This window comes from Sitophilus oryzae, unplaced genomic scaffold (genome assembly GCF_002938485.1).
Source record: "Sitophilus oryzae breed Bouriz unplaced genomic scaffold, Soryzae_2.0 scaffold_1297_pilon_pilon, whole genome shotgun sequence".
NCBI classification, from domain to species: domain Eukaryota; kingdom Metazoa; phylum Arthropoda; class Insecta; order Coleoptera; family Curculionidae; genus Sitophilus; species Sitophilus oryzae.
Genome location: NW_022145945.1, coordinates 4,131,348 through 4,158,519, shown reverse-complemented (window position 1 = coordinate 4,158,519; position 27,172 = coordinate 4,131,348). Strand labels below are relative to the sequence as shown.

General features: G+C 30.8%; 1 protein-coding gene across 1 annotated transcript; it reads left to right on the top strand.

Moving 5' to 3' along the window:
* Nucleotides 1-1,274: 1,274 nt before the first annotated feature.
* LOC115874443 lies at nt 1,275-9,500 on the top strand. Its single transcript, XM_030889604.1, has 3 exons — nt 1,275-1,474; nt 5,980-6,092; nt 9,265-9,500. The coding sequence occupies exons 1-3, from the start codon at nt 1,427-1,429 to the stop codon at nt 9,416-9,418; spliced, it is 315 nt and encodes a 104-aa protein (XP_030745464.1). The 5' UTR covers nt 1,275-1,426; the 3' UTR covers nt 9,419-9,500.
* The last annotated feature ends 17,672 nt before the right edge of the window (nt 9,501-27,172 follow it).

The following is a 27,172-nucleotide window of genomic DNA, read 5'->3' as shown; positions in this document are numbered from 1 at the left end:
AATTAATGTAGTTTGAATACTGGAATCATATTAGTTAGTTGGTCCCCTTTTACAAATATTTAAACAATTTTTTTTAATGACATTAACGAACTACTTATGGCTCTGTTCCCAGAAGAATCCCTGACTAGTCAGCGCGTTTCTTATTGGTTGAAATGTGTAGAAACCAGACTAACAATCAGGTTTCTACGCATTTTAACCAATGAGAAACGTGCTGACTAGTCAGGGATTCTTCTGGAAACAGACCTTATATCGACAATATTAGTATCTGTACCCTTCAAAAATATGTTACATCTTTAAAAATAATCAAAAATGTCATTCTATATGGGTATATTGATAATGATTAAGATCTAAATTATGAGAAAATGCACTTTCTACGAGAACCTGAAGACATAGGTAAAAAATGATATAATACAATTTGATAGACAATTAAATTGTGCATCTGATTCTCAAAAAACAGAGTGTTCTATTTAAATTAAAAAAGTTATTGCCGTTTAAATCTAGTTATTACTTAAAATAAATTTTTAGACACTCTGTATAAGGTAGTATAATTTTTATTATTGCAACACAAAATATGGTAAATAGAAATAGTTCAGTACAACATTTGGTTTTAAAAACTTAAATACACCTAGAGAAATAAAACATTAAAATCATTACTGTATTTTGACAAAAACCTAAATATTTCAAAAACAGTAAGATTAAAACGCGGTAAATCTTAATCAAATTTATTATTATTTTAATAGCAGAAACTAAAAATGTAACAATATACAGGGTGTTCCATTTAAAAAAATACAACTTTGATATTTTTTATTTATTTGGGACACTCTGTATCTTGTAAAAATATTTTTGAATTGTAGCTCTAATAGTCCTTCAACGAACCCAAAACTTACAATTTGCAAAAATCTAATAGTTTAGCTACAATACTCCGCGTCGTATGTGGTGAACAACCCTGTATACACTGTAGCATCAAGGAAAAGGTATTTAACAGTTTTTTTGTGTACAATTCAACTAAAAACGTAAAATGCCCATTTGCAATTGAATATTAAATGCCAAAATGCATTAGCAATCATCTTCAATTACTACTTTCACTGGTTCATTAAAAACATGCCGAAGACGATACGATAAGTAAAGTAATAAACATCAACACCATGTTCTCTCCCTCTATATACTAACGGTACGGTATAATGAGGACGCTGTAAATACACATCCTCGCTTAATTTATTTATTATAAACAAATGATACAACGAAACTTTCTTTGATTAATTTAAATTATAAACATTCTCAAAATAGCTTTTATAGTTTGACGCGGCTTGCAGCGTTTTTGAAGGATTTTTTGTTCGTGTTGTGAGAGATATTTGCACACTTCATTTAAAAACTTTATATATTTGATTTTATTATTTAATTAGTACCTAATTAATAATAAATCAGTATGAATAAATTAGGTTTAAGTGTAATGGTGTTAATTTTGTTCGTGATGGTAAGAAATTATTAATTTTCTTATGAATTTTATTTTTACCTTATCATTATTTCAGCATTATTACTAGGATACCAAATACATATCAAACCTATAACTCCCATAGTCATTATAACTCACTTTACAGAGCATTATCATTTTTACCTTACAAATCAATAACCTTTATTGGGATAAGCTTGCCATGTTGTGTGAGCGATTTCCTTGTGCAATTATTTGTCACTCGTCGTGCCGCGGGGTCAAGCTTATTGCAAAAAAAATATTGTTTACAAAGCTAGTATACTTGCCAAGTACGCAAATATTGGCGTACTTGTCAAGTACACAAGTCGTCATAATCCAACTTATGACATTGTTTTTTTTCTGTGCGCTTGGGTCCCCTTACTATTACACATTCAGGGTGAGCCTTAAACAAGTGAAAATATTTTTAGGGGTAGTATATATCCAGCCCACCCAAGTAACAAATTTTATTTTATAAAGGTTGTATAAACAGCTATGTGATAATTTTTATAGGATACCTGAATTCATATAACGTGCTATATGACCGTAATATGATAGCTTTACAACCAAAAAAGGCCCATTTTTATACAACCTTTTAGTAGTATAGAAGTTCTATAAAACGGGTATACAACTCTAATGCAACTATTTTACACAGCATTATATGACTATTATAAAACTAGTTTTATTGTGTATTACGTGGTCACATCTAAGAAACAGAACAATAAAAACATTTGATCATTTAGCGAGGTACAAGAGTATTTTATTTTTTACCGAAGAATATTAGTAGCAAATTATATTTTAAGCGTGTCGTAAAATGAATCTAGAGGATGTGGATTGTTAAAAAGGAGACTTTACTCGACAATGAAAATGGCGGGTAGAGCCAGAAGATACAACAAATATGTAATATAAAAAATCATTAATAGGGTTTGAAAAGTAGGGACAATTTTTGTTGCGCCGAAAATTTTACTGGTAGATTATATAGGTATGTATTTGGCAAAAAATTAAAGCGCTTTAATTTCGATTAAGGTTTACATATAAATTTAAACAATAAAATAAAATAAAATTTTCAAAAATTCTTGTTTTTAATTTAATTAAACACTTCATTACTGTATGTGGGAATCTTATCACAAAATAGTTCTCAAAAATAACATTTTACAATGTATTTTGATGTTTTTAATTTTGCTTCATATAATGGCGACCATAGGCCATACAAAAATTCTGCCTTAAACATGGCGAATTATAATGCAACCATTTTATTATAAATGAATCCCTTAAATAAGTCTTTGTTGTAAAATAAAACGGTATAGGATAAATATCCATCATTACGCAGAATTTTCAGGCACTATAGAACTATTTTGGACATATTGAGATTTGTGACAAATAGATGTTGCCAAATCTCATTTGATTAGTATTTAAACAAACAAACATGATCAGATTTTCATGGATTCATGCACGCGCAATGCATTTCATGCGTGCCCGACTTGTGAGCGGCAACCTAAGGACTTGGAAAAACAACAATAAAACAATACAAACATTACTACAGTAAAACTTTTACACCAACGTGGCAACAATGCTTTGAAGAAGCCAGACAACCCGAGAGATTTTGGTTTTTGAGAACGCAGGGAATTCTCGAGATTATTTGCCGTAATTTCGAGGAGTTTTTTCTTACATGCTCTTTATAACTACTCTGCTACCCTACACTGCTACCCTACTACACTGCGTTTGTTAAGTTTTTTCCAACTTTGTCCAGAATTCATAATAGCTGTGATTGATTATACTCGTACGTAGATATTACTTTTACAACAACAACAATAACAAAATAAATAACTAGGTATACCATTTAAATTAAAATGAGGTTATATTATATATTACCAGTTTTATAATGCAGATATTACAGCGAATTTATTGTGTTAATCACAATTTTATCATATAAGGCTATTTATAACTACCCTGCTACCCTACACTGCTACCCTACTACACTGCGTTTGTTAAGTTTTTTCCAACTTTGTCCAGAATTCATAATAGCTGTGATTGATTATACTCGTACGTAGATATTACTTTTACAACAACAACAATAACAAAATAAATAACTAGGTATACCATTTAAATTAAAATGAGGTTATATTATATATTACCAGTTTTATAATGCAGATATTACAGCGAATTTATTGTGTTAATCACAATTTTATCATATAAGGCTATATAACTGTGTTGTATACAGCACCGTAGTTTAACGCAATAAAACGTTCTATCATACAACGTAATACAACTTTAATAAGACAAGTTTAAGTAACTATTATATGATCTTGTGACTACTAGTTATATGAATATTATAGAACTCTTACATGGTGGGTATAAGAGTCTAATAAAATAATATGTTTGTTATCATATAGCATTGTCTTATTAAGTGTTATATCATACTAAAAGAAATTATCGTTTAATGCGTTATAGGATACGTTGTAAAAACCACTAGAAAATAGTTTAATATGACAACTTTTATTAAAAAACAGAATGGTCGAAACCAAACGCTTAATAAAATCAGGCAGTCCTTAAGACAACGCTATTCGACTGTTATAAAATAATTCAATCCTTTTAGAATTTCTTTTTGCTACTTGGGCAGAAACACGATTATGAGTTTCTTTCGCAAAAATAATGGATTTTTTTTAGTTTTTAGTTAAAAAACAATAAAAACATAATTTCTTCATAATACGGCAACATAAGTAGTAAATTAAATTTACAAGAAAGAAAACCCAGAAAAGATCCAGTGGTTCTCAAAATTTAAGCAATAATTTTTTTTTTTATTTTCATTGTAAAATTATTCGGTTATTTTGAACTTATTTGAAAAACGGTAAAGGGAAAATATGTTACTTTTATCAAAATCTACCAAACCTGAAAATAAGTGCACTTATTTAAGACTCACCCTATACAGGGTGCTACAAATTCGAGATACGAGCATTGGTATCTCGGTAACCGTAGTAGATAGGAACATGGTTAAATCGGGACAAAGTTGCGCTTTGGGATGTTCATCAAGATACCATCAAAAAAGTTTTAATAATTTCAAGGATTGCTGGTTTTTGAAAAAAAAAACGGATATTTTTGAAAATTAATTTTATTTATTGCTGTCGTTATTTTAGAAAATCAAAAAACTAATTGCACATTTTCATAGCCACTTTATTAGTGCTATCTGATAGTATTTTTAGATTTTCAAATTAGACGATAATTTGTGAGATACAGAGGCCAACATAATTTTTTAAATATGGACCTGCATTTTTTATTTCCGGTTTTGAAACAACTCGGTCTCTTGAGCACAATGATATGCCACACTTTATACTTTTTTTTGTTTTGGGTACCTTAACAACAAGAAAATTATTTAATTGTTATTTAAAATAATTTCCAGCCCCACTCTGGTTTTTTTAATTATTTAATCAGATTATATTCATCGCAACAATATTGATCAGCGCTAATTGACATTGAATAAGGAAAATCGAGCCAATTGGAAGATTCAAATAAATTATATCCAGGTCAGCAATTTCAAAATATTATTTTTAACTTTCTTTATTGTGAATTTGAAATCTCAGTGTGCTATCTAATATTATGCGTAATATTAATAGTAGTTATTATAAATAAATCAACTTCTACAAACTAGTTTCTAATCCTCTACATGAGTTCGAAAGGTCGACCACCCTCCCTATTGCACAAATTTATTTTTCGTTCAATTTTATTTATAACTCTTTGATCTTTCTTCTTATACTTCCGAATGCATTTTGTGCTCTTTACTGTAAATGTTGAGATGAATTGATTTCACTTTTACAAATGACGTGAAGTAATGTATTCATTTGTTTATAATTTTTTATTATTTTATTGCATTTGATTTTCCATATTCAATGTTTTACCCCACGTCATTGTTAAGTTTGAAAGCTTATCAATATTGTAACGATGAATAGATTAAATATTCAAGAATAAAAACAGAGCCGGACTTGAAATTAGTTTAAATAAATTCTGTTCCAATGTCCGAAACAAAAAACAAATATTAAGTGTGGCATATCATTGTACTCAGGAGACCAAGTTCTTTCAAAATCTAAAATAAAAAATGCAGGTCCGCATTTAAAAAAATTAAGTTGGCCTCTGTATCTCACAAATTATCAGCTAATTTTAAAATCTAAAAATATTATCAGATAGCCCTTAGAAAGTGGCTATGAAAATGTGCAATTAGTTTTTTGATTTTCTTAAAAGTAATGACAAGAAGAAATAAAATTAATCTTCAAAAAAATACGTTTTCCAAAAAAACTCAGCAATCCTTGAAATTATTAAAACTTTTTTGATGGCATCTTGGTGAACATCCCAAAGCGCAACTTTACCCCAATTTAATCATGTTCGTATCTATTACGGTTACCGAGATACCAATGCTCGTACCGCGAATTTGTAGCACCATGTATAATCTGCGGGCATTATCATGAAATTGGCGCATTCGGTACATAAACAGCTAATATTTAAATGTGTTTATTTTATTATAGAATCTGGCCAGTACGAAACAAATAAGTTGTGGAAAGAAAAAGTTTTATTGTTTAAGCGAAGAGAGATTTTACAGTTGTTTGAAGAGTGGAAACGATCAGTACATCGTAAAAAGGTTTAATGCTTTTTACTAAAACGCTTGCGGGGTTACACATATCATATGAGTGAAGAATTTTATAATTTGATCTCGCTCTTTAGTTGTTCTCTAAGTATATCGAGATATAAAATGAAAACGACGGCAAAACGACCACAGTACATGTGGAACAAACTTTTTAGATACAGCATCTAACATATTTAGTTTATTAAAAAATGTTACTATTTCGTGTTACTATTCACATTCACAATCAATAACTGTCGCTCTCAAAAATCATTAACATAGTAAGGTTCAAACTCAAATTGGTTTTATTCAGATATGATTTAATTTTGGACATTGAGCATTAATAGTTATTTTTTATAAAAGACAATAAAATGGTATTTTATCGTCGACCGAAAAGATTAATTCACGAGCGATGAAATCGCGAGTGAATTATTTTAGTTACAGTTCGGTAGGCAATTATTTTCGATAATGCAATTTTATCGTCGTGTATAAAACAATATTTTTTTCCATAGCGAGTTACGTTTTAAAAAATATTCAGAAATTATTATTTCAAGGAATTTATTACGAGTAGAAAAAATATTATGCTGGGTTGGCATTGGTTTCTATGTCATTTAACAAATAAATAAAGCTGTCTCTTTAGTTGTCAGTTTTGAGTCAATATTGTTTAATTCTCTTTCGTGTGTCGATTGCTGATTGAATTGGACCTACACAACCAAGCTGAGGCGACAAACGCCATATCCAAACTACTTCCATTTAAATCCCGAATAACTTATGAAAAGGAATACAAACATTTTCAAAAATCGGAAATGAAAAGGAATACAAACATTTTCTGAATGTGGAAATCTGAAATGAAAAATGAAAAGGAATACAAACATTTTCAAAAATGGAAGCAATTCAAAAACGTGCGAGAATAAATAAAGTTTTTTACCTATCCTCGCTGTTACAGTATCATTTAATCTACCCTTGCGGTTAAAGTACTATTTTATCTACTATTTTTGATAGACATAAGGTAATTTTAACAGTTGCTATGGAAAAAAATATGATTTATTTTTAATAGATGCTATTAAAAATTATATCCAATAACTTATTAATTATCTTAACACCTAAGTAAATGTTTGTTTATTTTCTTGAACCTTCTTTTGAATATAAATATATTTCTTTTTATATTATTGGGATTTTGGTTCTGTTTTGGTTTTGGTTCTTTTTGGATTTAGGTATTGTTGGTGTGATTATATAATACCACTAGCGTGTACCAGCGACTTCGTTCGCGTCGAATTAATCATTTGTAATGGTGATGATAAAGCAAAGCAAGAATTTCGATTAACATACAAACTGGATAAATTTTTTTCACATTTATGTCAGCATGAGAAAAAACAATATGGCGATATTATTATATAACTTGGTAATATTTGAAGGGTAGTTTCATCTCGTTGGAATTTGACTTTCGAAAAATCCGTTTGCCAAAAATAAGCTTTTTACGTCAAGCAATTTAAGCAGAATCGTGGTTAAGAAATGACCCAACTTTTTGAAACACCCTGTATGATTTTTTAAAAAAATTCATAAGATGTAAAAAAACAAATAAATTATGCTTGTCCAAGCGTCTTCCCGAAAGACTAACCGTTTTTTAAATAACAAATATTGTAATATTTGAGGGCCGTTTGAACCCTCTTGGAATTTGAGATTCGAGAAACCCCTCCTTATCGAACCTCTACACCCTACAGTCAATCCGTTTCCCAAAAATCAGCTTTAAACGCCAAGCAGTTTAAGCAGAATCGTGATTACTCAATGGTCATATTTTATAAAACACCCTGTATAAATTTATAGAAAATCTTAAAATATGTAAAACAACAAAATAAAATATACATGTTTAAGAGGTTTTCCGAAAAACTCACCGGTTTTTAAATAAAAAATATTTTAATATTTGAGGGATAGTTTCACCCCCTTAGAAATCGAGTTTCGAAAAATCCCTTCTTATCGAACCTCTACACCCTAAAGTCAATCTGTTTTCCAAAAATTAGCTTTTTACGTCAAGCGCTTTAAGCAGGATCGTGATTAATCAATGACCAGATTTTTCGAAACACCCTGTATACATTTTTAAAAAATCTTAAAATATGCAAAAAACAAAATATATGTATTTAAGCGTTTTTTCGGAAACTTAACCGTTTTTTAAATAAAAAATATTGTAATATTTGAGGGGTGGTTACACCCTCTTGGAACTGGAATTTCGAAAAATCCCTTCTTATCGAAACTCTACACCCTATAATCAACCTGTATGCCAAAATTGAGCTTCTTACGTTGAGTGGTTTGAGCAGGATCGTGATTAATCAGTATGTCAGTCACTTAAGGATTTTATATATTAGTATAGATTCCCAATTCTTTCACTTATTTTCCCAGTTATTTATATGTTTGACATTTATTACAGTGAATTATTTTATTAAATGGAAATAACAGTCTGGCAACATCCCAAATGGAGGAAAGTCAGTTTGACTGAAAATTTGCGGATATAAAAATTTGACAGTTTTTTGAAATCTGTAACCTTTATTTTCCCATTTGCTTGAAATTTAACGTACTATCACAAACTATAATCAGAAGCATGTCTGGCTGATTTACGAAATTGGCCTTTTATAAAAAGACTTAAATCTTTTTCTATTTCGGAATAAAGATTTAAATCACAAATCATTTCAAAAAGACTTAAATTTTAAGTCTTAAGTCAGCTTTCGAAAAATGACAAAATCAAATGACTTGAGCCATTAAAATGATTTAAATCAAAAAAAGACTTAAGACTTCTGTGAGCTTGCAGCTCTGCATATACTATATGAAATTTGCAACAGCAAACGGTGTTTGCTGACTGGAAAAATAAGTACCGAAAATCTTCACTGCCTCCTGGACAAGCGAGGGGTGCCTCACTACTGGAATTACATGTACATTTTATTGGCAGTCGCTGGTAGTGAGTGGAAATCTTATGGCAGTCGCCTATAATAATTACATGGTAGTTATAGGCAGTCTTCTTCGCAGTCATTGGCGGTCGCTTGTACTTGTAGAATGACATTTTGGCAGTACATGAACATTTTTTACCCAAGTGAGACACACCTCGATTACAAAATAATTAATAATTACCCATATGTCGATAAGTTGTGTAATTTTTTGTTGCAACAATTGTGACCTAAACTGAAATAAACCTGTATTTTAGGGAAATAAAATCGTGCCCATATGGCGCTGTTTGCAATGATTTCGACAACGAGCCATGTGACGAACAAGGCATTTCTAGAGAATTTTTAACTGACCAAACTTTTCTATTTAAGTATGGAGATAAAGAAGGAAGAAAACACATTATAGACGACTGAAAATCAACATTAGGATATGAATATTCTTATATTAATATTTGCCTTTTTACTTTCCTTTGTTGTAAATAAAGCTATAAGGATGTACATTGTTTTAATAGAAAAATAAATAATGTCTGCCAAACATATGTTGGTATTAGAAAAGGAAACAAGCAAATTAAAATTAATTACCAATTTTAAAAATATTAGATTTTTTCAAATAAAAACCATAATTAAGCTTAAATGAACAGTTAACAAGAATTTTACGACATATACCTGTTAAAACCATTGACTAGATTGGAGAAACGCCATAAAAACAAAAAAAATGTTAATTTAAATGACATGATATAAAATATAAAATGTGTACGAAAATATCAAATGTATTTAAATCATATACATAACTATATTACGGTACTGTTCAATACCGGGTGCATCTCAAAAGTGGCTCACCCCTATAACTTTTTTATTTTTTAGATAAAAAAAACGAGATTTGGTACGTTAACATATGACATAAATCAGGATTGTCTTGCGTATTCAACTGTTTTTGATCACTTCCTGTTTCACCGGGAATGACTACAACTTTTGATTTTTAAATGGCACCCTCGGTATATTTCTACTTTATTCGATAGAAAATGACACTTTGAATAGAATGACATATAATATGTCAACTTTTGACATTTTCGCATATGGTTTATTTGAAATTGTAACATGCGGTTTATAACGACAATTTGCCGGGAAATACCAAATGTGTGGTACCAAATTAATCGTAAAAAAATGCTTTTTCCAAATATGCTAACGAGAGTAACGAGCCACCCTTGTTCCATTTGAAAACATTGAGATATCATTAAAAATACGATTTGTGTATCTTTTAACCGGCCAAGTAAAGTAACTAAAAACATTAGATGATCAATTCTATTTTTCCAAGGCTCCTTGATTATAGGTATACCTTTAAAAAATGTTCGAAATAACTTCAATTACGCCCCACTAGCAAAACCGGTGATAAGACTATACTCTCTACCGTAGGTATTTACACATTCCGTACATATATACGGCACCTAGCAATCCCATTGGTCAGATTTGAAATTTAAACCAATTAAACTCCGAGTGCCATACGCGAGTATGGAATGTAAGACAGTGCCATATGTACAGGTTGGGTCAAATTCGACGCTTTTAAATGGAAACACCCTTTTCTATAGCAGATAGACGAAAACTAATATCGGTGTCTGGAGCTCAATTTTCATCAAAAACATGATGGTGAAAACCGCATATCAATATCTGTTACCGTTTAGGAGTTACGGGGTGTTTTTCAAAAATGTGCATTTTTAACAAATCGCTGTAACTTTTTTGCTATGGAAAATTTTGCATTTCTATGAAAACATTTCCAAAGCACCTTTTTACGTAGAATTTAATGGTATAAGTATAATTTTTTTAAAATTAATAATTTAAAAGTTATCAACAAAAAAATTGATTTTTTATTTGGGACACAGTCTATATTTTTAATTAACCGAAAAGAATTTAAAATTACCTTTCCAAAAATATACCACACTTGATATTTTGTTATATTCCCCTTCGAAATACAGAATTTTTAAAAGTTCTCCACTTTTAACTAGTAGGCTTTGGACCTCTTATTTATGATATGCCCTTAATTTAACTCGAAACCATATTTTTCCAGCAAGAAGAGGCACCGCCTCAGAACGCTGAAGTTATCAGCAAATTTTTGCAGCCAATTTCAAGAATAATTGAATAGCTAACCAAGATCCCAGCCGTTGGCCGTCGAGGCCACCTGACTTAGTGCCCATGGATCTAATCCTATGGATATATTTGCGGAAGAATAAAGGTTCCTTATTCTTCCGTATAATCTAGACAAGAATTAGAAATACTTACTTAGCAGTTATGAGAGGGATTCTCTCACCCCCACTGAGTTAAGGAATTCCGCGAGAAATGTTCAGAAATGGCCCCGTCTGTCCATAACAGAAGATGGTCGATATAACAGAAGACGGTCCAACACCTGCAGCAAAATCTCATGTGTTGGTTTGCTATTTATTTTTATTGTTATCAGATATAGTTTAAATGTATTGATGTTGGTTAAATATATTTTAAATTTTTATAAAATTCTGCATCTCTCATAGCAAATATTATTTTCGTTTTAATTGATGCTCACAGCTAGAATTTTTTTGCATTACAGTCGGTGCCATTCAAAGCCTACTTAATTAAAGCGGGCGAATTTTTGTATACCCTATATCTCGAAGAGGAATCGAGCATAATATCAAGTGTATTATATTTTTGGAAAGGTAATTTTAAATTATTTTCAATAAATTACAGATATACAGGGTGTCTCATATAAAAAATCAAATTTTCTGTTGATAATTCTTAAATTATTAATTTTAAAAAAATTATACTTAAACCATTAAATTCTACGTAAAAAGGTGCTTTGGAAATGTTTTCATAAAAATACAAAATTTTCCATAGCAAAAAAGTTACAGCGATTTGTTAAAAATGCATATTTTTGAAAAACACCCCGTAATTCCGAAACAGTAACAGATGACAAAAATTGAGCTCCAGACACCGATATTAGTTTTTGTCTATCTCCTATAGAAAAGGGTGTTTCCATTTAAAAGCGTCGAATTTGACCCACCCTGTACTTCCGGAATGTACCTTAGACATGACTATTAACGCTTTGTTATAGAGCATTCCAACTAAAACCAAACCAACCCCACCAAATAGCTAACCTAACCAACGCAATCGACCCCACTAACTAACCATCTTAACCAACGCAACTAACTCCACCAAATATTCAATCTAACCCTACCAACCACCAAAAAGAGTGAAACCAACGCAATCCGTATTTTGATTGCTATTAAATATTTACAGCTTTTTCAAAAAATAAAAACAATTGTAAAAAAATAAAAAGTTATGGTCCGGCGTGAGTTTTGAACCACGGACGTCTCGTTCACGAAGCTTCACGTAGCGATGGCCTCAGTGACGGAGCCACAGCCACGCGTTACTTTCTGCTGCAAGCATAATTACCAGGTACATTCCGTAAGTGCGCATGGCACTGTCTTACATTCCATACTCCCGTATGGCTCTCTGAGTTTAATTGGTTTAAAATTCAAATCTGACCAATGAGATTGTGGTAGGTGCCGTATACATGTACGGAATGTATAAATGCCTACCGTAGTTGAACTCATCTAAATTTGTTTTTAACCGGAATAATAAATTATAATGCAAGTTAGACCTTCTGAAGATATCAAAATATTTACCTTTTTATTTTTTTGTTTAGAATTTCCACAAATTATACTTTCTAACACTTTTAGAATAATTATATACTAATTTTTTTGTTTACTCGCCATTTAAACCCGTGTATTTGTATGTGTTTGTTATTTACGATATTCTCGGGCGGTGGCAGCACCGGCGGAGAATGCATCAAGCCTATACCAAAAATATACGTATATTATATTTTCTACTGATTAATTGGTTATTTCAAAGACTCCTTTATATCAGAAAAAAAATTTATCTTAATTTTTTCTTATCGAAACAATTTCCAGTTTAAAATAATAGTTATTGGAATTTCAGGTCAAGTTTATCGACAAAAAAAAAGAGTATTAATTATTTTAAAATAAACAACTGCGACGAATTTCACTACTTTACCCACTTTGTGGCGGACATCACATATGGCATATACAGGTTTGTAACAATAGAAATCAATATAGATAAGCATAATAAAATGAAGCAGTCAATTTGTAACGTAATAAGCAATATCAGGAAAAAGTTGAATGTATTTGTGAAATAGTATTTTACTGCATCCTGTTTTTAAGTTATCTATTACGAGAAGCGGTTTATATAGATTAGTTATTTAATTAGTTGTTTGCTTAATAGAGAATTTTTTTTATTTTAGATGTGAACGAGTATATTAGGTAGTTTTTTATAAAGATCACTGCATATGTTAATAATTTAAAATTAATTGAACGTCTACGTATCCTCAAATTACAGGCAAATTATAAGTACAATGTTTTAACCTAACAAATACAAACAAAATGTAATCTAACCCTTTGTTTATTTACAGTATGTAATAACCACAGACAAAAGTCAGATCAGTATTGTCAGAATTGAAGAATTTCCTTCAATATAAAGGATTTACAGCCAAACTTCGTAGATTGAAGGGCTGAAAGATTTTTATCGAAAAAGAAGACAATATGAAGGTTTCTGACAGTTTTGCCCAGTAAAAATTTTTAAAATATATACAAAATAAACCTTTTTTGTGCAAAAAGCCAAAATAGCTGCATCGACAAAAGCATTTACAAAACAAACAAAAGCAAAAAAAATATACAAATAATAAAAAATATACAATACAAATCATACAATTCCAAAAAAATTAAGTCATTAAAATTACAAATAGAACATAAAATTTTACAATAGGAAAATTGTAAATGGATATGATTAATAAAATTCGAAATTGTTCATGATTAAATATCAACAAAAAAAATCGTTTACCGCATATAGGGCTCTCTCCAGTAAGTGTATGATTTCAGAGCTTTGCGAAATGCGGGAAAGAATGAAAGCGACTTGATATTCAAAGGCAGATGATTGTACATTTTTTTGGCATTGTACGGTATTGAGCCTTTAACTAGTTCTGAGCTCGGGGTTGGCAGATAAAGATCGTGCTCCGCATTCCTAAGTGGATAGTTATGAGATGGCCTTTCGGGAATAGCAGATATGTGCTTGCGGATTAAGCAAACAGATTGAAAAATGAATAAAGAAGAAAGAGTCAGTATTTTTTGTTCAGTCCCAATAAATATCGAACTGGTCTCTTTTGAAGTTTGAAAATACGATCAAATTTTGTTGCCCCAGAATGGAAGGTCATAACGAAGATGTGACTCAAAAAGGGTATAATGGATTGATGAAAAAAGGGCACGAACGATTGATGTCATCTCGGCGCACTCAGTGATAAGGTGTTCTGGTGTTTCCCCATTTTCCCCACAGAATCTGCATTCGCCGTTGTTTCTCAGCTTCAGGCTACTGAGGTGTTCGTTGAGGAGACAGTGCCCTGTTAGAAACCCCGTGACAATCCGAAGATTGTCTTTACTTAAATCAAGGGAAACCTTTGATTTTTTTCGGTCGTAAGTTCTGAAGAACTTTTTCAAGTGTCTTAGACGGTGGAGTATTCCAGATTCTTCAGTTCCGTTTTCAGTTGATAAATAGGTAAATTCAAATAAATAGGTAAATGAAAAACATATCTAATAAGTCAGCTAATCATGGCGTCTTTAAGGATTAATAAAGATCGGGGAAGTTAGCAACTCATTGAAAGCAGGAATTATAAAATACGATCCTGCTTGGGCTGCTACAATCCTGCGTTATCCTGCTTCAAATCCCATCCCAGCCACACCTACCAATTTTGAGCAATAGTTACTTTTATTTTGGTTGCTTACTTCCCAGTTGGCAACACATGAGAAGCAGAGTCGCCAAAACTGGTTCCCGCTTGCGCTGCTATACCCCTGTTGCATCCTGCTCTAAATTTCATCACAGCAACACTTGCTGTTTTTAAGATACAGCAAGTTTAAGTCTGATTGGTGACGTCACACATAGCAACACAATAAAAGCAGGATGGCTGAAAAAAGTTTCTGTTTTGGCTGCTATAATCCTGCCTTATTCTGCTTCAAACCTCATACCAGCCACTCTTGTCGTTTTTAAAATAGAACGAATCGATTCTTGGTCATCAGTCACACATTAAGATTAGGAATTATAATGTGTTCTTTTTTTTATAAATTGGATTATTATTAATTAGGAATTATTTTTTTTAACTTGATAAGTTTCAGCTTAGGCTGCTATTTTTTTGCTTTATTTGCCTAAAATATGTATAAGCTTCCAAGTCATAAATAATTATTCCGAACAGTTGTACAAAATAAGACAGGTTCAGTGTTCTCAAGAGTAACTTTAGAGTTTTTAGTGACATCCGAAAGCGCCTTAACGTACCCGCGAACCATAACCTCAAATTTTCCAGTTTTCTACTATGAATTTGAATTCATAGCTCTCACAAGTGTAATTTGTGTTATTTTGTGTTTTTTTAAAAGAAACGTAAGTATTTTTGACGGTTAATCGATTAGGCCAGTCAATCTGGAGGTTGAAGTGGAAAAAATTAGTAACCAACCGATCTCAACGGGAATGTGTAGATAACGATCTCCTATTTAACCACTCAAAAGTCCCATTCGGTCCCAGTGGGTGAAGTTTGAAAAAAACCGCCGCCATCTTGGATTTTTTTGTTTTTTTCAAATATCTCCGTTTGCATAACTTTTTTCGAAAAAACTAAAGATATATTTTTTGTAGAGAATTAAAATTTAGAATACTTTACTTTAATCATTTTTTTTCTAAAATTCTATATTATATATTATTTCTAAAATAAATAGTAATAGAGAGTAATTTTCCAGTTTTTTTTTAAACCAATCAGCTATAATTTTTGCGTTAACAGTATAGTGTTAATATAGATAAACCAAGTATAAATTTAAGCATTAAAACAATTAAAATTACCGTTTAATTATTATTTATTAAATAAAGTTATCGTTAAAAAAATTATTATTAAATTAAAGTTATTAAATTACCATACCATACCATACCGCCATTACTCGCTGACGAGTATTTGACACGCATCAGAAGATGGTCACGCAAGGCGTTTTCTTTCATGAGCTTTTCTGTGACTGAAAAGCCCGATACGTGATGTTATCTGTCTACCGCACTCCAGACATTCAAAAATCTCATTGCTTTGTTGCCTCTTTACTTTTTGGTTGTCGCTCTTAACTGACTTTACAATTCTTCTCCATTCCGTTCTATTGTGAGCTGCCTCTTCCTACTCATTCTGCTTGTTAATTCCCTTTAAGTTTTCGTGGAAAATATCCTTGAACCTTTTGAGTTGTCCACCCAGCTTCCTCTTACCGTCTACAAGCTCACCGTAAAGCAGAGATTTTGGTATGCGGTTTTCTTGCATTCTGCATACGTGACCAGCCCATCTTAAGCGGGACTTTGTAATAATGACTTCAATACTCTCGCAGTTAGCTTTTTCAAGGACCGATATGTTTGAGACATGATGGAACCATTTTATTCTTAAGAGTTGTCTTAGATGTCTCTGTTGCAACTTGTTTAATGTTATTAAATTAAATTTGCTATGACGTCATCCTGAGCGTCATTTTCGTCCTCAACTAAAATACAAAAGTTTGTGCATCTGATTCCGCAGCACTGACCTCACTTTGAAGAACATTTAAAACCTAGTTTTCTACAAGAGCAATCAACTCTCTTTGCAATTACAAAAAAATAATTTTAGTAGGTCAGGAGGCGCCACATCTTCTGTTGATTGAATAGGTGTCAGATTCCCTTTTTGATCTTTCTTCCATCCGTATTGTAAAAGATCTAACTTGTTACCAATCCTATAATAGATATAGCTTTACAGTTACCTGAAAGTATGTCCTGAGTAAATGGAGTTCTCAGTTGGCGGCAAATTAGCTAAATTAAAGGTAGTCTTAAAGTCTTGTCTTGATGTAATCCTATATTATAGAGTGTATCTCAGATGATTAATATGCTTAATATAGCTTAGGCAGTGATATAGTTTTAAAAGATAATTTAATCTTGACTGAAACAAATCAACGTTGTCAGCATTTTTTTCTAAAAATACGTCGAAGTATCAACATATCCTCATCATTTTTCAGTACCGACAGGCACATTTTTCACTTGTTTCACTCAGAATTAGATTATCTTTTAAAACTATATCACTGCCCAAGCTATATTAAACATATTAACCATCTGAGATACACTATATAGGTGCCCGGTGGCGTAGAGGTACAGCTCTCGTCTACCAATCTAAAGGTTGTGGGTTCGAATCCTACAGCCGGCAGTCCATCAGTCGACTATTTTTAATAAAATAAAAATAGTTTGGGTACCTAGGTCGACTCAGCCTTAAATGAGTATTTATTATTCACAATCCTGAGCTAATAATAGACGGTTAAAGCGTAGTGCTAGCCACATTACCTTCCTTGTATACCGAACGGCTCTAGCATGGCAAGCTGTACCTTGCTACTCCCAAGACGTTAAACGCTATATACGGGAGTTATTATTATATTATTATTATTAGATACACTCTATATAATAGGATTACATCAAGACAAGCCCTTAAGACTACTTTTAAATTAGCTAATTTGCCTCCAACTGAGAATTCTGCAAAACTCCATTTACACAGGACATACTTTCAGCCTTATCTTTCAGGTAACTGTAAAGATATATCTATTATAAGAAATGTTATAAGTTATATTTTTTAGATTTAAGAAGGGATTGGTAACAAGTTAGATCCTTTACAATATGGATGGAAGAAAGATCAAAAAGGTAATCTGACACATATTCAATCAACAGAAGATATGGCGCCTCTTGAGTACTAAAATCAATTTTTTGCAATTGCAAAGAGTCAGTGCTCTGAAAATTGCTCTTGTAGAAAACTGGGTCTTAAATGTTCTTCAAAGTGTGGTCAGTGCTACGGAATCAGTTGCACAAACTTTTGTATTTTAGTTGAGGACGAAAATGACGCTCAGGATGACATCATAGCAGATTTAATTTAATAAATTTAATTTAATAATAATTTTTTTAACAATAACTTTATTTAATAAATAATATTTAAACGCTATTTTTAATTGTTTTAAAGCTTAAATTTATACTTGTGGTTTATCTATATTAACACTATACTGTTAAAGCAAAAATTATAGCTGATTGGTTTAAAAAATTTGAAAATTTATAAATCGTATAGTAAAAAATTGCTCTATCTCTATTACTATTTATTTTAGAAAAAAAACTGATTAAATGTAAAACATTCTAAATTCAATTCTCTACAAAAAACATATCTTTAGTTTTTTCGAAAAAAGTTATGCAAACGGAGATATTTGAAAAAAACGAAAATATCCAAGATGGCGGCGGTTTTCTTTCAAACTACCCCCACTGAAACAACTCAAACTCCGGGAACGAATGGGACTTTTGAGGGGTTAAATAGGAGATCATTATCTACACATTCCCGTTGAGATCGGTTGGTTACTAATTTTTTCCATCTTTACATATAGTACTCGGCTACGTTTACTAGCCTATATCTTTAAACTATTGTTTTTTACGTTTCATTCCGTGCCCCAGCGGACAAGTCAGCAACAAGCTTTTATATCATATAAACTGTGTAATGAGATTATAAGTTGATAGTAAAAGTGTTCCAGAAAAGTATTTTCTTCTTTTTAGAGCATTTAAATAAAAGCTTGTTTTTAAAAATGTTTTTAAAAGCTTTTATTTAATTTGCAATGTATCTATGCGTACGTACGTATTTCCCGCGGCGTTTCGATTGTTTATTTTTGACTCTGTCTAACACATTTGAATTGGCGGTATTGATTGTTTTTGATAAACAATAAAATTGTGACGTGATGGTCATCTTTCGTGATTTATAGTTTTTTTAGTTTTATGTTTAATAAAAATTTCATTTTTCATAGATATTTGTTTAATGTTTTTTTTTTCAGTTCACATCCCTAATGAGCCCATGGCCATGGGTATTCTTACGTAATTTGCTGGCAGTCTCGTGAAAGGAATCATTAGAAGCATTTTATATTATTTGATCTTTTACAGATTACATGATTGGAAAACTCCAATTCCCCAATTTCCGATTTCCAGTAATAAAAACGAAATTTGCTGTATTTCAAAAACGGCAAGAGTGGCTGGTATAGGGTTTGAAGCAGGATGAGACAGGATTATAGCAGTGTAGCGTTTTTTAAACCACTACCACTGCGAACGGCAGCTTTTCATCGGAGAGCAGTCGTGGATAAAGTATTTCACTAGAGAGAAAATTAATCAGTAATAATTAACAAAAGATATATAGATATTGGGCGCCAGGCATGTACAGAGAAAGAAAACACAGTTGTATAATACTTAAAACTAATGACTATATTTATTCATGACGTTCTTTGCTGATACATGACATTGTAGAGTTCTAGTAAATATATAGTGGTTATATATATAATATCTATAAAAGTAATACCATTACAAGACATAATGCAATGAAACCTAAGATCTAAATTATATTCTATGAATGTTCTTAACAATCTAACCACTGAACATAGTCTGTACGATATTACTTAAGATGTGCGTTATTGTTTAAGACTGAAAATGTTTTAGATGTTAAATGTAAAACTAGAACTTAAATATACACTTAGCTGTTCTTTTATGTAACCTTGCTTCAAACAGTAGCAGCGTGAGGTGGTCTAGCATCTCTGTACTGTCTGTCGGCGATCCTGTTGGTCAAAACAACAAAAGGGGCCAGATTGAGGACACCATGAATCCCTACAGCCGTAGCTACTGACTAGGCTTAGAAATGGGAGTGAAGCAGCATGGGACTCAAGCTACATCCACGCTGTGGCACTCAGATGTAAGAAAAAATCGTTCTTATTGGGGACACTCGTCCACAGGACATCTGTACATAAGATAATGTCTGTACATAAGACACTATCCGTACCTTGGAAATAGTCCGTACCTTGGAAATAGTCCGTACCTTGGACACAGTCCGTACCTTGGACGCAGTCCGTACCTTGGATGCAGTCCGTATCTTGGAAATAGTCCGTACCTTGGACACAGTCCGTACCTTGGACACAGTCCGTACCTTGGACCCTAAAAATATGAAACTCTTGTTTAAAACCAAACAAGGTCTAATAAACAAAATAAACCTACCTCGAAATACTTCCGAGGGCTCAATAAATAATAAACAACATGTCCTTTCTTCCATGTGACATTCTGGAGGACAAAAGAAAAGGGACGCCAACGTGCCAGCAAAATACAAATACAAGTTGGGACATCCGTAACTCTACCCTAAAAATATTCAATAATAATATTGAATCTAAAAGGATAATATTTCATCTTTACCTGTTGCTTTGAAATAGCAGCTGATTCAGATTATACAGCAAGATTTAAATAATCACCATTTCTAAAAGCTGGGATACAACAGAGCGTCAAAACAAAGTGAGGTTAAGCACGGAGAGAGTTGACAGAAGCGATGTTGACAGCGCCTCCTCAGAGCGCTAACAGGGTTGTGTCGAACGATAACAGGGTTGGCGACTAGGGAACGTAAAAATTACGCGTCAAATAAACTATCCGGCCTGAACGAGAGGGAATCCGGTGATGATAGGCCCAGACATCATATATTATATATAAAAAAGACATGTAACGAACTAAAAACGTTACAGCAGGAATGCTGGAATGAGTTTTCAATGAGTTGCTAACTTCCCCGATCTGATTAATAATTATTCTCGGTACAAGCACAAGCATCAGTCATTGTAAGAAATTAATTTTTTGAAACATACTTTATAATACTGCTGTCGAGTATCTATCACAGGAGTTTTGATCGTGTTATCTTTTTAATAAAGAGCTTATTTAAAAACATGTCCAAAAACTATCAGAAATAAGTTTTTAAAAATTTTCTCTATGGGTATTTCGCCACGATTAAATACAGTATTATTATTATATCACTAGATTCAATTTCAACTATATTACAAATCCAATATTTCGTATGTACCTAGATAAATATTATAATATCTTCAAACCCTGTAGATTAAAAATGCAAAAATGTTTATTATACCGAGGCCACGTACAGAACAATTTCTTCACACATTATATGCATAAATTTTATTACTTTAGAAAATGAACGTATATACCTATGCGACTGGTACAGTGCATACTTATTCGTCTTTTATTCAAAGTAAACTTCGAATTTCAAATATGTGATTGTCATAACATTAAAATGGAAAATCGCCCGACACCAAGACCATTTCACTCTATTCGCTATGAATTTTTAGTCCATCAAAGTCTGGCGTTTTTTACGTCAGATGGCAGTGGTGTAGATGTATACATTTCGATTTTATATAAAAAATAAACTCATAATCAGGGTTGGCATGATTTAAATCAAGTGATTTTTTTAATTTTAATCGTGTGATTTAAATAAAAAAAAATTATTGAAACTTTATAATAAATCAAAAAATAACTGTAAAAGTTATAAGAATGTATCCTAGATAACTAGAAAAAATATTTCTATAACAGATAATAAATCGAAAAATAATTGTAAATGTTATAAAATTATATAAAAATTCATCAATTTAAATGTTGGACCGATTTTTGAAGTAATTTCGTGTGAATCCATTAGACCGCTAAATGCAGGGATTTATTTTAACATTTATGTATAAGTGACATAAATTCGCTGTTCGAATACATATCATTCGCAAAGTCTAGTGTAGAACTAAGCTCTTCTGGTATACAGGGTTGTTCACCACATACGACACAGAGTATTGTAGCTAAACGATTAGGTTTTTACAAATTGTAAGTTTTGGGTTCGTTAAAGGACTATTAAAGCTACAATTTAAAAATATTTTTACAAGATACAGAGTGTCCCAAATAAATAAAAAATATCAAAGTTGTATTTTTTTAAATAGAACACCCTGTATATTATTATTATAAAGGTAAATTTGATTAAGGTTTATAACACTTAAACCTTACCGTTTTTTAAATAGTTTCAATTTTGTAAAATTGCAGTAAAAATTTTAAAGCTTCATTTCTCCGAGGGTATCAAAGTTTTTAATCCTAAATATTTACTGAAGTTTATTTATTGATCAGTTATTGTGTTGCAATAATAAAAATAATACTACCTCATACAGAGTGTCTACAAATTTATTTTAAATAATTTCTAGCTTTAAACGGCAAAAACTTGTTTAATTTAAATGGAATGCTCTGTATATTTTAGGAGAATAAGATGCACAATTTAATTGTCTATCGAATTGTATTATACCACTTTTTACCTATCCCTTCAAGTTTTCGCAGAAAATGCATTTTCTTATAATTTAGACCTCATTTATCAATATACCCATGGAATATTTATATTTTAGATTGTTTTTAAAGCAACAAATGTACAGACTAGTAATATTCTCGTTTTTAGCAAAACGATGATATTACTAGCCCATTTGTATGCAAAAAGAAAACTATTTAAATCTTTATAAAAGAGTATACCATTAATTAAATATACCACCATTATTTCCGCCCAAATACTAATTAATTACATACTTAATTGTGTTAGTTAATAAATTATTCTTAATAAATATGGATTTGAATCAGAAATTAATATAATAATAAGTTATGAAAATGAACGTCTCTGTTGTAATAAATAAACATTTGTCAAAAAAAGAAATATCATTTTTAAGGTGTTACTTTTTACCACATTGTCTGATACACATACCAAATATACTTTTTGGTGTTTGGAGCAATTATTATTAATCAACGCAAACAGTCAATTAACGCAGTTTGAATACTGGAATCACATTAATTGGTCCTCTTTAACAAATATTTAAACAGTTTTTTTTAATGAAATAATCGAACTATATCGACAATATTAGTGTCTGTACTTAGTCTCTCTTACTACTAAAAATTTGGTACATCTTTAAAAATAATCTAAAATGTCAGTATTCCATGGGTATATTGATAAATGAGTTCTAAATTACAAGAAAATGCGTTTTCTACGGAAACTTGAGGAGATAGGTAAAAATGGTATAATACAATTTGATAGACCATTAAATTGTGCATCTGATTATCATAAAATATACAGGGTGTTCCATTTAAATTAAAGAAGTTATTGCCGTTTAAAGCTAGTAATTATTTAAAATAAAATTTTAGATACCTACTCTGTATAAGGTAGTATAATTTTTATTATTGCAACACAATAACTAATCAGTAAATAAACTTCAGTAAATATTTAGCATTGAAAACTTTGATACCCTCGGAGAAATGAAGCCTTAAAATTTTTACTGCAATTTTACAAAATTGAAAATATTTTAAACACGGTAAGGTTTAAGTGTAATAAACCTAAATCAAATTTACCTTTATTTTAATCATAGAAACTAAAAATGTAATAATATACAGGGTGTTCCATTTAAAAAAATACAACTTTAATATTTTTTATTTATTTGGGACACTCTGTATCTTGTAAAAATATTTTTAAATTGTAGCTCTAATAGTCCTTCAACGAACCCAAAACTTACAATTTGTAAAAATCTAGTCGTTTAGCTACAATACTCCGTGTCGTATGTGGTGAACAACCCTTTCATTCCCGAGAATCTATAATCATTCTAAGAAAATGTGTTGTTTTATATTTTTTTTGAAACGGTTCTATGTTTCCAAATACCTACCGACATTTTGTTCTACAGTAAGTACTTTTTGACTTAAGACTATTTCCGAACAATAGTGTATTGTTTTATTAGGAGTAAAAATTATACTGTTTTGGTGATGCTGTACCTTTGAGCGACCATCGTAAAAGCTATTCCGACATTACAGCGAGGCACAAAAATTACATTTTTACTCCGAATAGAACATACTATTTCTTTTAAAACGTTTCAAATAATTGTTTAATCAATTTCAAACTTTGCAAATAATATGAACAGTAATCGAGCAACAATTTGTACACTCGTTGAATTTGACACTTAATATCAGTTTAATAATATATATTTTGTACTTTTGTGCTTAGGGTAACAGTGCTTTACTTTTATGCCTAGGAGTTAAAATGACAAAAGATAATATTTTTGAGTTGTTTGAAAATAAATCCTTTTGATCTGAAGCGAGTGAGTTTTTTGCGGAAAATATTGGTGACCGTAACACGCCGTAGAATTATTAATGTTATCAGTATCAGGCAGAGTTATAAAGATTTGGCCATTTAAGATAGAACTTTAATTGGAAATAAGTCCTAGTCATTTGGAAATCCGATTTAAACATTGTTTTGAATTAAAATCAAAAAAATCTGATTTAAATTAAAAAAATCAGATTTTTTTTTTATTTTTTTAAAAAAAATCATGATTTTTTCCAACCCTGCTTATAATCCATGTCACAGTCGATGTATTGATCAATACAAAATATACAGAATGTTTGGAAAAACATATGCCAACTCTCGTGGAGAGATTTCTCCCGTAAAAATAAGATTTATTTTTCATAATAACATTCCATTAAGGTCCGATTCTGCTTTGTTTCATAGCTACAGGGTATTAAAGTCTTAATAATGTTACGATTTATTATAATTTTTTTCCAAGTACTTTTAGTGACTCGAATGAAATTTTGTGTAAATGTTACTATAAGTACTACATATTTTAATGCTAAAAAAGTGTCGATAAATTCATCAGGGATGTGCACGTGGGTTTTCACTGGAATATTTTTCAAAAATAAAACATGAGCGCCACTGACTTTTTTTCTTTTTATATCAAAACTGTGTAGGCCGATTAATGCCAATTAAAAGTTCGGCCTCCTTGTTGAGATAAACGCAATTTTATTAATCACAATAAACTTAAAATTAAAATAAAATTATTAAATTATATATTTTTTAACTAATTTATTATTAAATATTATTACTATTATCCCAGTCTACAGCAATTTCAAATAAAAATATAATGGTATTTAAGATAATTATAAAAAGTTTTAACATCCTGTACCTCAAAAACTATGCATTTCCATACCCATGTTTATAGGAACTTTTTTTCATATTTTTTGATGAGGACTCAACGAGTACCTTTTAAAATTTTAGCAAGTTAATGATATACATTTTTTTGAAGGTTCCTATTAGACTTGGATCGAGGCAAATTAATAAAATTGGACTTATTTCATCAAGGAGGCCGAAATCGGCAAAATATCAAGAGACAACTTTTAATCGGCATTAAACTGCTTACACTATTTCGCTAACAAGATAAAAAAAGTCAGTGGCGAACATGTTTTTTTTTTAGAAAAATATTCCAGTGATAACCCATATGCATGTCCCTGGTTAATATGTCGACACTTTTTTAACTTTAAAATATGGCGCATTTATAGTAACTTTTGCCCTCAAAATTTCATTCGAAGCGCCAAAAGTACTTGGAAGAAAATCAAAATAAATCGAAAAAATATTAAGACCTGTAGCTACGAAACAAAGCAGAATCGGTCTTATGAAAAATAAATTCTATTTTTACGTGAGGAATCTCCCCACGAGAGATGGCATATGTTTTTTGAAACACCCTGTATAATACCCTTTAACTTCAGGAGATTTAAAACAACTAGATTTCTTTCATATCAAAACATTTTATTGATTTAACATAAGTTCTCTACATTTACTTTTACATCATTATTACTCGTTGAACAAACATTGGGAGTAATGCCGAAAAATATTAAAAAATAAAAATTACAATTTTGTCTATTCAATCCCACAAAAAATGCCTAATTTTTTTCAGTGAACTATTCTATTTTTTTTATTTTGAATAACGCCGCTACTGGTGTTTAAAGTAGACCACCACTTTGTTATGAATAAAACAATACCAGCTTAAAATGGAAAGTGATTTACATTTTAGGTTTTTATTTCAATAATTGCTTCAGCAATATCGACTAACTAGAAACCAGGAAAATAGCATTATCTATTTTTATTAAAATTTACAACAACATTAAATTGCATCCATTATTATAATAACTTGTTTAATCAAGATTAGAAAGCTTTGATACATTAAAATTATATTTTCCCACTGTTCTGAAAAAATTCTATATATTAATTTCTTTTTACAAAGTTGGTAAATTTAAAATTAATAAAGATATTTGAAGAAATTTATTTATTTTATAGATTATTTATTATTTTAAGATTGATTGACGTATTCAATTATTTTTGTTCACTTCTTGTTTCACCGGAAATGACTACAACTTTTGCTTTTTTAAATGGCACCCTCGGTATATTTTTACTTCATTCGATAGAAAATGACACTCCGAATAGAATGACTCATATCATAAATATGTCAACTTTTGACATTTTTTTCTTAAAAAAATAGTATTTTAAATTTTCAATCTACAGTGCCATCGCTGTGTTAAAAAGTCAAGCCATTTATAGTCAAGGAGCCTTGGAACTTGGAAAAATAGATTTGATCGTCTAATGTTTTTCGTGTCTTGTCCTGGCCCGTTAAAAGGTGGCAAAATAGTATTTTTAATCAAATCTCAATTTTTTCAAATGGAACAAGGGTGGCCCATTAGCATATAATTGGAAAAAGCATTTTTTTACGAATAATTTGGTATCGCACACTTGGAATTTCGAGTCAAATTGTCGTTATAAACCGCATGTTACAATTTCAAATATGATATGTCAAAAGTTGATATATGATATGTCATTCTATTCAGAGTGTCATTTTCTATCGGACGAAGTAAAAATATACCGAGGGTGCCATTTAAAAATCAAAAGTTGCAGTCATTTCCGGTGAATCAGGAACTGCCTAAAACAACCGAATATATCAATCAATTCTAATTTATGTCATATACTAACATACCAAATCTTGTTTTTTTATCTAAAAAAATTAAAATAGTTATAGGTGTGAGCCACTTTTGAGACGCACCCGGTATGTAGGAATCAACAGAGAACTGTCTTTATTTCTGATAAAAAATGATTTGATTTACTTGATATGTACTTGAGATAAACATATTTTAACATGTTTTGTTTTAACACACCCCGTATACATATACCAATAAATTTAGCCTATTTTAGTACCGTATGATCGAAAAAAAAACGGCGTCAGCGATGGCAATGAAATGAAGATCGCTGTCATTTTATATGTAAATTTATATGGGAAATGTCTTTGATCGTCATTTCCCAGCCAATTGAACGCCTTTTTTTTCGATCATACGGTATATCACAGTATATACCGAGGGTGCCATTCAAATTTTTTTTGGGGGTTGGAACCTTTGTTGTTTTACAACAGCAAAATT

Excerpts from the sequence above, each read along its gene's own strand:
- LOC115874443 (XM_030889604.1), top strand. The coding sequence starts at position 1,427 with ATGAATAAATTAGGTTTAAGTGTAATGGTGTTAATTTTGTTCGTGATG. Across the intron at positions 1,475-5,979 it reads TGTTAATTTTGTTCGTGATG|AATCTGGCCAGTACGAAACA; the intron begins GTAAGAAATTAT and ends ATTTTATTATAG. Across the intron at positions 6,093-9,264 it reads GATCAGTACATCGTAAAAAG|GGAAATAAAATCGTGCCCAT; the intron begins GTTTAATGCTTT and ends CCTGTATTTTAG.